This window comes from Macrotis lagotis, chromosome 1 (assembly GCF_037893015.1).
Source record: "Macrotis lagotis isolate mMagLag1 chromosome 1, bilby.v1.9.chrom.fasta, whole genome shotgun sequence".
In the NCBI taxonomy this organism is placed as follows: domain Eukaryota; kingdom Metazoa; phylum Chordata; class Mammalia; order Peramelemorphia; family Peramelidae; genus Macrotis; species Macrotis lagotis.
In genome coordinates this window covers 415,241,109-415,254,035 of record NC_133658.1, presented here as the reverse complement: position 1 = coordinate 415,254,035, position 12,927 = coordinate 415,241,109, and the positions used below count along the sequence as shown (strand labels likewise).

At 38.3% G+C, this 12,927-nt stretch overlaps 1 protein-coding gene across 1 annotated transcript in view; it reads left to right on the top strand.

The window, feature by feature from the left end:
* The window catches only part of LOC141504206 (uncharacterized), a 47,990-nt gene that overhangs the window by 26,315 nt on the left and 8,748 nt on the right, over nt 1-12,927 (top strand). The window contains exons 7-8 of the mRNA XM_074209055.1: nt 1,353-1,417; nt 7,467-8,126. Of these exons, the coding sequence (XP_074065156.1) occupies nt 1,353-1,417; nt 7,467-8,126 (725 nt within the window). The remainder of the gene's footprint in view (nt 1-1,352; nt 1,418-7,466; nt 8,127-12,927) is intronic.

Here is a 12,927-nt window from a genome sequence, read left to right as displayed (position 1 = left end):
AGGAATAGTTCCCACCTAAGGCAGAGCATTCCAATTAATAGTAGCTCTATTTCTTAGGAAGGTTTCCTTAACAATGAGCCTAAAGTTGTTATCTCTGCAATTCCTCCCTATAACTTCTCTTCTTGTCCTCTGGGACCAAGAAGAAAAAGTCTAATGTTCTGTCAAATTTAAAGTGCTTTGCAAACTTGAAGACATCACTTTTATCTTTCCTCATAAATGACTGTCAAAAAATAGACTTTATTTATGTTTAAATTGTCATTTTAATTCACACTGGCCAGTGGTTAGACATAGAATCTATGTATATTATCTTGGTAATATTTTCCTTGTAATAATATATTGCTTTTCCTTACTATTTGATATATTTTACAAAAATATTTTTTTAGTTTTTTTTTTGCAAGGCAATGGGGTTACATGGCTTGCCCAAGGTCACACAGCTAGGTAATTATTAAGTGTCTGGGGCTGGATTTGAACTCAGGTACTCCTGACTCCAGGGTTGGTGCTCTATCTGCTACACCATCTAGCTGCCCCAGACTGAAGATAATTTCAAAGAGAAAGCACTATGTTTTAATTGGGCTGAGAAAGATTTCTTGTAGAAGGTGAGACTTTAATTGAAGGAAATGATTTGGAAATGATATGGAATGATATGGAACGTTGCAAGTGAGGAATAGCCAAAAGGGCAGGGTCATTGGAATGAAGAGTATATGTAGAGGCAAGCAAGGTGATTGGAAAGGTAAAAAAAAGAAGCAGATTATGAATGTCATTTAAAAGTCAAATGTATAATTTTTTATTTACTCTTCCAGGAAATAAGGAACCACTGGAGTTCTTTAAATAGGTGGGTAGGGAGGGAGAGGGAAATGACTTGGTCAGACTTGCATTTTAGGAAGATCATTTTAACAATTGAGTAGAGGAGAGAGCAGAATGGGGAAAGACTTGAGAAAGGGAAACCAACCAGAAAACTATTACAATAGCAGAGGAGTGAGGTAATGAGAACCAGGGTGTGGCAATATCAGAGTTGGAAAAAGGACATATATGAGAAATGCTGTAATGGTATAATTAACAATACTTGGCAATAGATTGGATTAGGGGAATGAGAGAGAGAAAGGAGCTGAGGATGATATCTAGATTGAAAGTCTATGTTATAGAAAGGATAGTAATAAGGGAATTTGGAAGAGGGGAGAGTTTGGAGAAATGTCTGTTGAGACCCTTAATGAGAAGAGAAACTTGTTGTCTGAAAAGAATTTGACTAGCCCATATACCCTGATTGAGAGAGGAGAGGGTTGGGTCAAGAAGAGTAAGAATAAGGACCTCTCCTTTCATTTTCTCTTTCTAACCCAAACCTCTAAACTTTGTAGTGGTGATGGTAGTGGTGGCAGTAGCAGTGGCAGTGACAATGGTGATGGGGATGGCAGTGGTGCAGGTAGTGAAAATTTATATAACACTTACTATGGGGTATATGATGTGTTCAAAGAAGACTACTACCTTGGTGTGAGGGCTACTGAGCCCTCCTCATGGCTGCTTTCCACTTTTGACAACTCTCACTTTTGGCTCCAAGAAACTGTAACATGTAGGGCAGCTATATCCTGGTAAATTATTTCAGCAGGTTAAGGGTAACTGAGGGAATCTCAAGCTCATCAGTGAGTAGTTGGGGGGTGTCTACTCCAAGCATATGAAATCTTCCACTGGTGGAATGGACAGAAGAAAACAATTCCTTCCAATGTCCATAAAGCCAACTGAAGCAAGTGCTGTAAAGCACTTAAGAGCTTAGTTAGACATCAAAGACACATCACCTGATCAACCTTGATGGACTTGCTCATTTCATCAGTGCAACAATCAGGGACAATTTGGGGCTGTCTGCAATGTAGAACACCATCTGTATGCATAGAAAGAACTATGGAGTTTGAACAAAGACCAAGGACTATTACCATTAATTTAGAAAAAAAAATCTTATTGTCTGATCTTACTATCTCTTACTTTATGTTTCTTCCTTAAGGATATGATTTCTCTCTCATCACATTCAATTTGGATCAATGTATTACATGGAAACAATGTAAAAACTGGCAAATTCAATTCTGTGGGGGGGGGGTGGGGGAAGGGAAGTAAGATTAGGGGGAAAATTGTAAAACTCAAAATAAAAAAAATCTTTAAAAAAAGACACATCACCAGCTGTCTTGACTCTGTTATATTATACTGGATCATAATAACTTTAGAGGAGAGAGTGAGGTGGATGATTCCATGCAACTCTACCTCACTTAAATCCAATTTATACATACAACAAAAGACATCTCTCATAATCATTCCTCAAAGTCCTATAGTGACAGGCAAGTGGCGAAGCAGCAGGTGCAGATACACTGAGAGATGTAATCACAATCATGCACACAGGCAGCCCAGGCCATAAGTTTGATTCCCCACTGTAAGTAGCAGTGAGTTTCAGCAGCCCCCTAGGTGACTGAATAGCCCTTTTAAGGATCACACTGCTCACTTATTGATGTGAGAAAGGGTTAAAAAAAAGATGCCCTAAAACTTGTCTGCTTACCCAACCCTGATTGCAACACAAGAAGTCTACACAAACTTCTTCAAATCACTCACCATTGCATTGGTGCACATGGAATGTGCACACACTCATAAACAACTCAAGATTCAATAGACTTGAAAGATGAACATATCCAAATAGCAGCACTGAGTGAAACAAGGCTAGCAATGAAGGCCAGCTTACTGAAGTCAAAGCTGGATACACGTTTTTCTGGAGAGGCCACAGTGAAGGGGGACAGCATGAAGCCAGTGTAGGTTTTGCAATCAAAACTAATCTAGTCGACATTCTTGAATGCCTACCAAAAGGAGTGAACAACAGACTCATGACAATGATATTGTCACTTCCAGGAAAATACCATGCCACCATCATCAAAATCTATGCTCCCACCCTGACAAACACTGATGAAGTTAAAGAAAAATTTTATGAAGACCTGGAGACACATATCATCAATGTATCAAAAGAGGACAAGTTCATAATTCTGGGTGATTTTATTAATAGAGTGGATTCAGATTACCAGACATGGCAGGGAATTCTTGGGAGGAATTGAGCTGGAAAAAACAGCAATGATTGCCTACTACTGAAGACTTGCACATTATGTCCTTCTCATCACAAACACTGCTTTTAATTTACATAAATTCAATGAAATTTCCTGGATGCACCCTGAATGGTGCCCTGAAACTATTTATGGGCCAAAGACATATAGTGAATCTCAACTACTCAGTGCTGATAGATCCACATTGATTAAAGATAGGGACATAATCCTAGAGAGATGGGTTGAACACTTCCATTGTGTTCTTAACAGACCAACATCAATCAATGCAGACATCATTGACTTTTTTGCCTCAAGTTGAAGTCAATTAGTCCCTAGCTGAAGTTCCAACTGAAGAACAGGTTTTGAATGTCTTTAGGTTCCTTTCAAGTGGCAACGCACCTGGTGTTGAGATCTACAAGGTGGGGAGGTCCTTTGCTCATCCAAAACAGACTAATGTTATAATGGCATGAAGAGGTTATCCCCAAGAATTCAAGGATGCCTCCATTGTCCATCTCTATAAAGGTAAAGGGAATAGATTATCTTGTGACAATCACAGGGGCTATTTCTCTTTTAGTCATTTTTGGTTAGATTCTTTCCAGAGTCCTTCTCAATAGATTGATCCTTCATCTGGAAAATGGTCACTTCCCTGAGAGGCAGAATGACTTCAGAAAGAGTTGAGGAATAGTCAATATGGTGCTTGCTGCCCTAAAACCAGGAAAAAATTCCAGGAAGAGAGCACAGGTCTGTATACAACTTTGATACTGTCAGTCATGAGAATTTATGGAAAATTATGTTTAAAATTTGTTGCCTAGAGAAGTTCATCAGTATTGTATGTCAATTTCATGATGCCATACATGCCTGAGTTCTGGATAGTGGATGATGTTTTGGAGATTTCCCAGTCACCAATGGAGTGAAACAAGGATGTGCCCTTGCTCCCATATTTTAGCATAATATTTTCAACCTTCACTGAAGATGAACATGGCCTCAAGGTCAGCTACTAGACTGATGGAAAAATCTTCAACTTGAAAAGGCTACAAGCCAAGACCAAAGCAGAGGGAGTATTGGTGCATGATCTCTTTTACAAATGATTTACAGATGATTGTGCACTCAATGTAGCCTCTGAAGCTGAGATGCAATAAAGTATAGATTGATTATCTGCTGCTTAAGCTAATTTTGATCTAACAATTAACACCAAGAAAACACGGGTGCTCCATCAACCAACACATCATCCATATGTGGAACCATTGATTATAACAAATGAAGAAGTTTTAAATTCTGTGGACAAGTTCATTTACCTTGGCAGTGTCCTTTACAAGAAGGAACACATTGGCAATGAGATTGACACATGCATTGGCAGAGCTAGCTCAGTTTTTGGGAGACTCTGAAAGTCTGAAAGACAGTGTGGGAGAGAAGAGGCATTAGATTGACTACCAAACTGAAGGTCTACAGAGTCATTGTGCTGAACTCATTACTACACACCTGTGATACCTGGACAGTCTACCAGCACCATGTCAGGAAACTGAATTTCTTCCATTTAAATTGTCTTAGGAAGTTTCTGAAGATTGCCTAACAGAAGATACCAGACACTGAGATCTTATCTTGAGCTAAACCACCTAGCATTCTGACATTACTACAGAGAGTGCAACCATGATGGACTGGACCTGTTGTTAGAATTTGCATTTGCTTAAAAAACTATTTTATGGAGAACACACACAGGGCAAATGCTCACAAGGGGTAAGAAGAAGAAGAGATACCAAAACACCCTGAAGGTCTCACTGAAGAACTTTAGAATTGATTGAACAGCATGGGAGGCACTGGCACAGGACCACCCAGCATGGCATGCCCTCATCAGTGAGGGTGCTGCACTCTATGAAGAAGGCAAAATTGAAGCAGCTCAAAGGAAACATGACATTCATAATTTTAGAGTACCTACCCCAGGTGTTCACATGGACTATTCGTGCCCATCCTATGGTAGAGCAATCTGAACTTGTATTGGTCTGATCAGCCAACTGGACACACAGTATTTGTCTCAAATATAATTATGTCATTTTGGTCTTCTTTCATAATGAAAAACAAGAACCAGTCAACCAACACTTACTCTGTGTACTATGCTATGAACTTTAAAATTATCTCATTTGACCTTGTAAGTAGCAAAAACACATGCTGGTTAGATATACATTCACACATGTGTTGTCATGTCATATGTAAGGCTTCATAGTAATACTGCCAGCATATCAGCTTATATAGAAGAAAAAGTAGCACCCAACACTGAAAACAATAATCTATAAATGATCTGATCAGGGGAGAGGACTGTCAGTAAATTAATGAATCAATAAAAATGTATTAAGCACCTATTATATTTCCTGATACTTGCTAAGCACTGGGGATACAAAAAGAATCAAAAACAATCTCTGCCCCCAGTCCTAGAGTCTATGTCTCAAAACAATCAAAAATTCTACTGGCTTTTTTTGGCCACTAAATTTCCACTCCCCCACCCAGCAATTCTGAAAGCTCCAATCCTATCTAGAAGTCTTGCAGGGGCAGGGCCAAGGAACCAGCTAGAACCCAGGATCTACCAAATCCCAGGATCTAGCAAAACCTATAGGGTCAGCTTCCAAGGTAGCTAGCTAGAAGTGTTGTCTTTCCAAACTCCTGCCCTGCCCTAGCACTCTACTATCTCCATCTGGGTCCATGCTGCTGAGTACTCCCAACTTTAATCCATAGTTACATGAGTTACTCACTGTTACTCCCTACTTTCTGACCATGCTGCCTGCCTTCCTCCTCCATCCCATCCTGTCCCTCATATCATTTGCCTCTGTATCTCCCCTCCCTTTTGCACCATTTTGCTGTGCCATTTGCATGAGCCTTACTAAAATAAGATTGCTGCCTCACTTCTTCACTGCCATCATGGTCTTTCCCAATGATAACCCAAAGAACTAGGCACTGCCTCATTTTATAAGTGCATAAATTAATTAGCAATTCAGGCACTCGATGAAGAGTGGAGGGTACATGGGTGCTATCATAAGATCCTATCTGTAGGGGCAGTTAGATGGCATAGTGGATAAAGCACCGGCCTTGGAGTCAGGAGTACCTAGGTTCAAATCTGGTCTCAGACACTTAATAATTACCTAGCTGTGTGGCCTTGGGCAAGCCACTTAACCCCATTTGCCTTGCAAAAACCTAAAAATAACAAACAAAAAAAAATACTATCTGTAAGCATTTCTGGAGAATTTTCTTCACAATTATCCTATGAGGAGAGAAAAAGAAGGAGGAGTAAGAGGAGAAAAAGAAAGAAACAAAAAGAAGAGAAAAGAAAGGAAGAAGAAGATTCATCTTTCTGAGTTCAAAGTTAGTCTCAGACATTAACTAGCTGTGAGAAGAAGAAGAAGAAGAAGAAGAAGAAGAAGAAGAAGAAGAAGAAGAAGAAGAAAGGAGGAGGAGGAGGAAGAGGAAGAGCAAGAAGAGGAAGATTCATCTTTCTGAGTTCAAAGTTAATTTCAAACATTAACTAGCTGTGAGACCCTAGACAAAACATTTAACTCTAGTCTCAGTTTCCTCATCTGTAAAATTTTTTGGACAAGGAAATGATAAGCTATTCCAGTATTTTGGTCAAAAAAACTCTAAATGGGGTCACAAAGAATCAAACATAACTGAGATGACTAAAACAACAAGACAGTCTCTACTTTCAAGGATTTTTGTATTCTAAGAGGGAGAAGACAATACATAAAGAAAAACTGAAAAGTGTGGAGTAAGGAAAGAAAGAGTACCCACTTTACAGATAAGGTAATTGGAGCACAGAGAGGGAATCTGATTGCCAAAGGTTTCATGGATGCTAATAGGGTCCTAAAAGGACCCTCCTAATTAGAGAACAGGCATATTCAATGACTCCAATTGAGACCAACACAAGCTAGGTAAGGACATTTGAGTGGTATCAACAAAAGCTATAATTTAGCTAGTTTTGACTAGAGTGAGAGAACATTGTTGGATAGGGTGATCATGGAAGGTTTGTGAGGCAAGAATTAGGTCTGGGCCTTTAAGGATAGAAAGACTTTCTTTAGCTAGGAGGAAGGGAGGAAGGAGAGCATTTCAAATGTGAAAAACAGGATGAGCTAAGCCTCAAGAATGGGGAAATATGCAAGGTATGATGAGGAGATTGAATAGATGAGTTTGGTAAGATCACACCAATTAACCCCATTGCCTTAAATAAATAAAAATAAAGAAGATAAAGATCAAACTGAGATCATACTAAGGAAAAGACAGAAAATAAGGTTGGAAAGTTGGTGCAGCCCAACTGTGGAGGATCTTGCATAGTAGATGTTTGGATTTCATTGTGTAGGTGAGGGGGAGTCACTGAAAGTTTTATAATAAGGCATATTTGACATGACCACTCTCCATTATTTTCAGAACGACACCCCTTGGAGATGGAGCCTGTTTGTATGTGGATGCTGGTAGCTGGGCTCGTGGCTGTTATTCACTGTCAGCCTCATATTGACTGTGAGGGAAATAATGAGACTGGGATCTACTTACAAGATGAAAGACAATCAGAAACATACCTGCCATGCCATAAAATCTCCAATGGTAATACCATTTTTGCCCTACACTTATACAAGGAATTAACTTCTGAAGCCCCAAATGAGAACATTTTTTTCTCCCCTGTAAGCATCTCCATGGCTCTGGCCATGTTGTCCCTTAGGACACAAGCTAAGGTTCGAACTCAGATCCTAGAAGGGTTGGGCTTCAACCTCACAGAGATACCTGAATCTGAGATCTACAAGGGTTTCCAGCATCTCATCTATAAGCTAAACTTGAACAGCAAAAAACATGAACTGAAGGTAGGAAGTTTCATGATCCTGGATAAGCACCTAAAACTACTTCATGAATGGCATAGCATCAAAGAGTGGGATAAAACCACAACTTTTACCTTCAACTTTACTAATTTTTTCTCGACAAGGAGAGATATTAACAAATACATAGAGAACCAAACCTATGGGAAAATAAGAGAATTTCTTCAAGATTTCAATCAGAACACGATAATGGTGCTTGTGAATTATATATTTTTTAAAGGTGAGCATTTTTATTTATATAGATCCCTACTCCATAGAAACACAGGACCTCGGTTTTCAAAAGATCTGATTCTAAGAGATCATCCAGTGAATACTCTATTTGATGGATGAATCTGTTTCTATCTCCTTCCTGGTGATGCCCATCTTACTCTTTTTCCCCATGCATTCCATGTTCATCAGGTGAGTTAGGAAAATAACAGATATAAATAAGTAGCTGTGATGATCTAATAGAAAGAGACCTGAATTTGGAGTTGAGAAAAATGAATTTAAATCCCATTGAAAAATACTTCTTCATGTTTCAGTTGTTCATGTTTCCAAAAAATAAAAACACAAAGATGTTCCCTTGGGCCACAATTAATCCCATCAATGCATAGGAACTTGGAACTACAACTAAGGTTTTGAGACTTTACTCAGTGATTTAAAGAGAGTATCTTTTTCAAAATGTGCAAAAGTCTTGTGCTCACTTCAGTTTACATAGAATAATGGAGGTCCAGAGATGTTTAGGACCTCAGAGATTCATCTCAACAAGATCAATCAAAACAAAACAAATCTGAAGAAGAGATACTTTACCTCTTATGGTGATCTTTGCTGTTATTCCAGGATTGCTTGAATGGGATTTATTCATAAAGGCAGAAATCTTAGCCATTCCCTCTATAAGAAACAAGCCATAATTATAGAATTTTTAAATTTTATGGTTTAGAGTTAGAAGGGACTTTAGAAATTATCAATACAAGCTTCTCATAGTATATATGGGGAAGCTGTGACCTGGATCATGGAATGGTGGGAAAAGGCCTTGGATTTTGAGGTAGAAAGATGTGAGTTCAAATTCATTCTTTGCTAATTATTAGCTGAGTGGTCAAGTCATTGAACTTCTCTGGACTGTAATTTCTTTTTCTATAAAATGAGGAAATTGGATGAATTTATCGCTAAAGTTTCTAATTAGCTAATGAAATTAAGGTGGCCAATAATTTGTGAAAGGGAACAAATTCACTCTCCAGAGAACACTGGGAAGACAGAAAGGGGGAAAGTTGTAAAGGACTGTGAAAGCCAAAGAAGACTTTATGTTTGATTCTGGAGGTAATAGGAAACTGGAGTTTCCTGAGTAGAAGAATAATCCCTTTCTGGTCAGACAGGAACTTTAACAAAATCCCTCTGAAAGCTGAATGGAGGCTAGATTGGAGTGAGGAGAGACTTGAAGTTAAGCAACAGGAAGTTTTTGCAATAGACCAAGTGTGAAGTGATGAGGACCTAGAGAAGGTGGCCACTGTGTGAATGATGATAATGGGACATATTGAGAAATGTTAGGAGGTTGAAGAGATACCATTTCACCCTCAAAGGTCTCCTGATCTGGTCTCTTTCCTCTTGTAAGAATCAGAAAGACTCCACTCCATTGGGTACCAATCTCCTGTATTGACCTTTTCCCAACTTGCAAGAGAATCTACTTTCTTTTTAATCATACCTTCCTGCAAACACAGGACAAAGAGACAACATTCTTTCCTCTGCCTCCACTTATCCCCAAGCTTGTTCTACCTGAAGATATAGGATACAGACACTATTCCATCAGCCCTCACCACTGTTCTCTCCTGAGCTGTCGAATATCTTGAGAGAACACCACCCTTAGGCCATACCTCTAGTGATGCTGAAAATCCTCCTGAACACATTCCTCAGTGATTAACAAATTTCCATCTTGTTATGCATTGCCCATCCCAGTGATTCTAACTCTTCAGTTGTCATTATACAAACTCCATTCTTCATCATCTGCTGCCTGCCCTCATTTTTAGACTCCTCAACACAAAGCCCACAATGTCCCACTGTAATCTACCCACCCCTTCCACTGTGCACTCTGAAATACACATCCATTGGCTAACATATTTGTTTCATCTTAAATCTAGTCCTTTAATCTTCTGATTGCCACTGAGACTAGCTTTTGCTTGATGACACAGTTTTCTTACCACTCTTCCCAACACTGGTTTCACCTTCTCTCATTTCCTTGTCTATTTAGCCAAGCAAGGTAAGGTCATCCTAGGTACATCTTGTTCACCACTGCAACTTCCAGGGTCTCTCTCTACCTCCTTTGTTCAATAATCTCTCCCTTTTTGAAGCTGACTCCATCTATATCTCCCATTAAATCAAATTCTGATAACTATTGTCTATTTGACCTCTAAAACACTTTGCTTCTCTCTTCAATGAGTTCAGTATCCAGCTCATAGTCTTTCTTTCCTTCCCCTCATACTAGAGGATTTCAATATACATACTATTGTCAAATGCCCTAACCTCCCAGTTTCTCACCTTGTTAATTTCTCATGACCAACTCTTATACAGCATCACAAGTAGACAAAAGATAGTCATAGCCTTGATTTTGCCGTAAGTATTCTATTTCCATGTTTATAAACTCTGAAATTCCTTTATACGATCACAATTTTTATAGTTCCATTTATCTCTGTCTTATCTTCACTGTGACCTCCAATCCATTAGCCCTCAGGTCTTTCCTAGGCCTTTATTTCTTCACTGGCCTCACTCCTTTCCCATTTATTCCTTTAGTAAATCAATTCAACTCTTCACTTCCTCTCTTGAATCCCTTTCCCCCCTTACCCTTTCACCAATCTTGCCCTGCCAACTCTCAGTGCTGGACTAGCCCAACCATCAGATATAGGAGACAGACACTTCATTCCTTTTTCAGTTTCTGACCTTACCATTCAACTCAAACTTCTCTCCCTAAATGGTACCAGTGACCTCTTAATTTCTCCATCTTATGACCTTTTCCCAATCCTCATTTTTCTTGACCTCTATTCAACCTTTGGAACTGTCATTCATCTCCTTGATACTTAGTCTCTTTCATTTTTTCATGGCACTAATCTCCTGGTTCTCCAACATACCTGACCACTCATTCATCCTTTGCTGAATCGTTGTGCAGGTCATGCCTGTTGGCCATGAGTGCCCCTCAGTGGTCACTTAATTATCTTCAGCTCCATGAATTCAGATATTATCACTCTAATGATGATTCTCAAATCTATTTATCTACCCCAACCTCTCTACTGACTTCCAAACTCATATCTCTAACACTCTAATGAACATTTCAAATTGTATGTACCCATATCTCAAACTCAACATGTCCAAAACTGAATTTATTATCTTTTCCCCAGAAACCTTCCTTCTTCTGAACTTCTCTATTACTATCAAAGGTTCTACCCTCTTTCCAGTCACCCAGACTCACAACCTATCCTTAACTCTTTGCTATCTCTTACGCCTCCCCATAGCTATTCTGTTGCCACGCTGTGTCCATCATTCTTTTATAACATCACTTATACATGATTCCTCTCTTCTGATATTACCACTGCCCATCATCTCACAAATGGAATATTGGAGTACCTCTTTAATTGGTCTAGTTCATCTTCCACTCAGCTTTCAAAGTGATCTTTGGAAAGCACAGGTTTAACCATGTCACTCTCCTACTCCTACTCAATAAATTTAAGTGACTCCATATCACTCTTTCAATCAAATATACTCTTTGTGGCATTCAAAGTCTTTCATAAACTGTCCCCCTCCTACCTTTCTAGTTTTCTTACATTTTACTCACCCCCAGTTAACTTTAACTTCCTTGCTATTCCACAAACAAGACATTCCATCTCCTAATTCTGGGTATTTTCCCTGCTCATCCCCCCATACTTAATGTACTTTTTCCTATTTTCCTCCAGGCTTTCTCTTTTCAAAAGTTGAGGGGGGGATAAAAGGAATGTAATCAACAATGGCAATTTTTATTCATCACTCTATAATCAATCCCTCTAAAGTTGCTTGTGACTATTCCCTTTCCAAGTTTCAACCACATCCCCTTTTCATTTCCCTGCCTGTTTTCCCCATTAAGAGAAATAGATTTCTATACCAAACTCTACATATATGTTTATGTGTGTGTGCCTCTTATCTCATTTACTCATTTAGAATAAGTACCTTTTATTCCTCATTTCTTTCCCTAAAACATTCCTTTTGTCTCTCTCCTTTCTTAAAACCAACATTACAGAGTAAATCTACACCAATGCCCCATGTTTATCTTATTTGTCTCTGTGAACCATGAAGACATTAGAATTATTAAGGTATACTTCTCTTCTCCCCTTTTGGAATATAAGCACTTTGTCACTCTTTAATTCCCTCCAATCATCAAATTTACCTTTCTAGATTTCTCTTGTATTGTCAACTTTTCATCAGCAGTGCTTTAAAATTTTTTTATTCTATGAAAAATCCATTTCCCGCTACATAATTATACTAAGCTATTCTCTCCATCTTCCTCTAGTACTTTTTCTTTGAAGTGGAAACTCTCTATTGAAATTGGCAATAACATTGCTGAGAATTTGCATTTGGAAGTTTCTTTCAGAAAATATAATATTTAATTATTTCTATTTTCATTTTGACTTTGGTTTTAATAGATCTAAGTAGTTTCTCTTATCATTTTTTTGTTTGACCATTGTATTCAGGAATCTAAATTATCTCTCCTCAAATACTTTCTAACTCACTTTTCTTTTCTTATAGGTACTTTTTTCAATCTTTTGATTTTGTTTTAAATGTTCGTATTGTTTCATGGAATCATTGAGTCTTGTTCTATTCAGTTTTTAAGGACCATTTTTCAATCACTTTTTCATTCATTATTTTCTTTTCAGTATTTTCATGCTGAATATTAAATATTAAAATATTAGTATTTTATTTATTCAGTTTTTAGGGAACAAGGACCACTGTTTGGTCAATATTATGCTTTCAGTTTCATTTTCTGTTTATTTTTCTCTAAAGCACTGATTTCATGAATAATTTCCTTT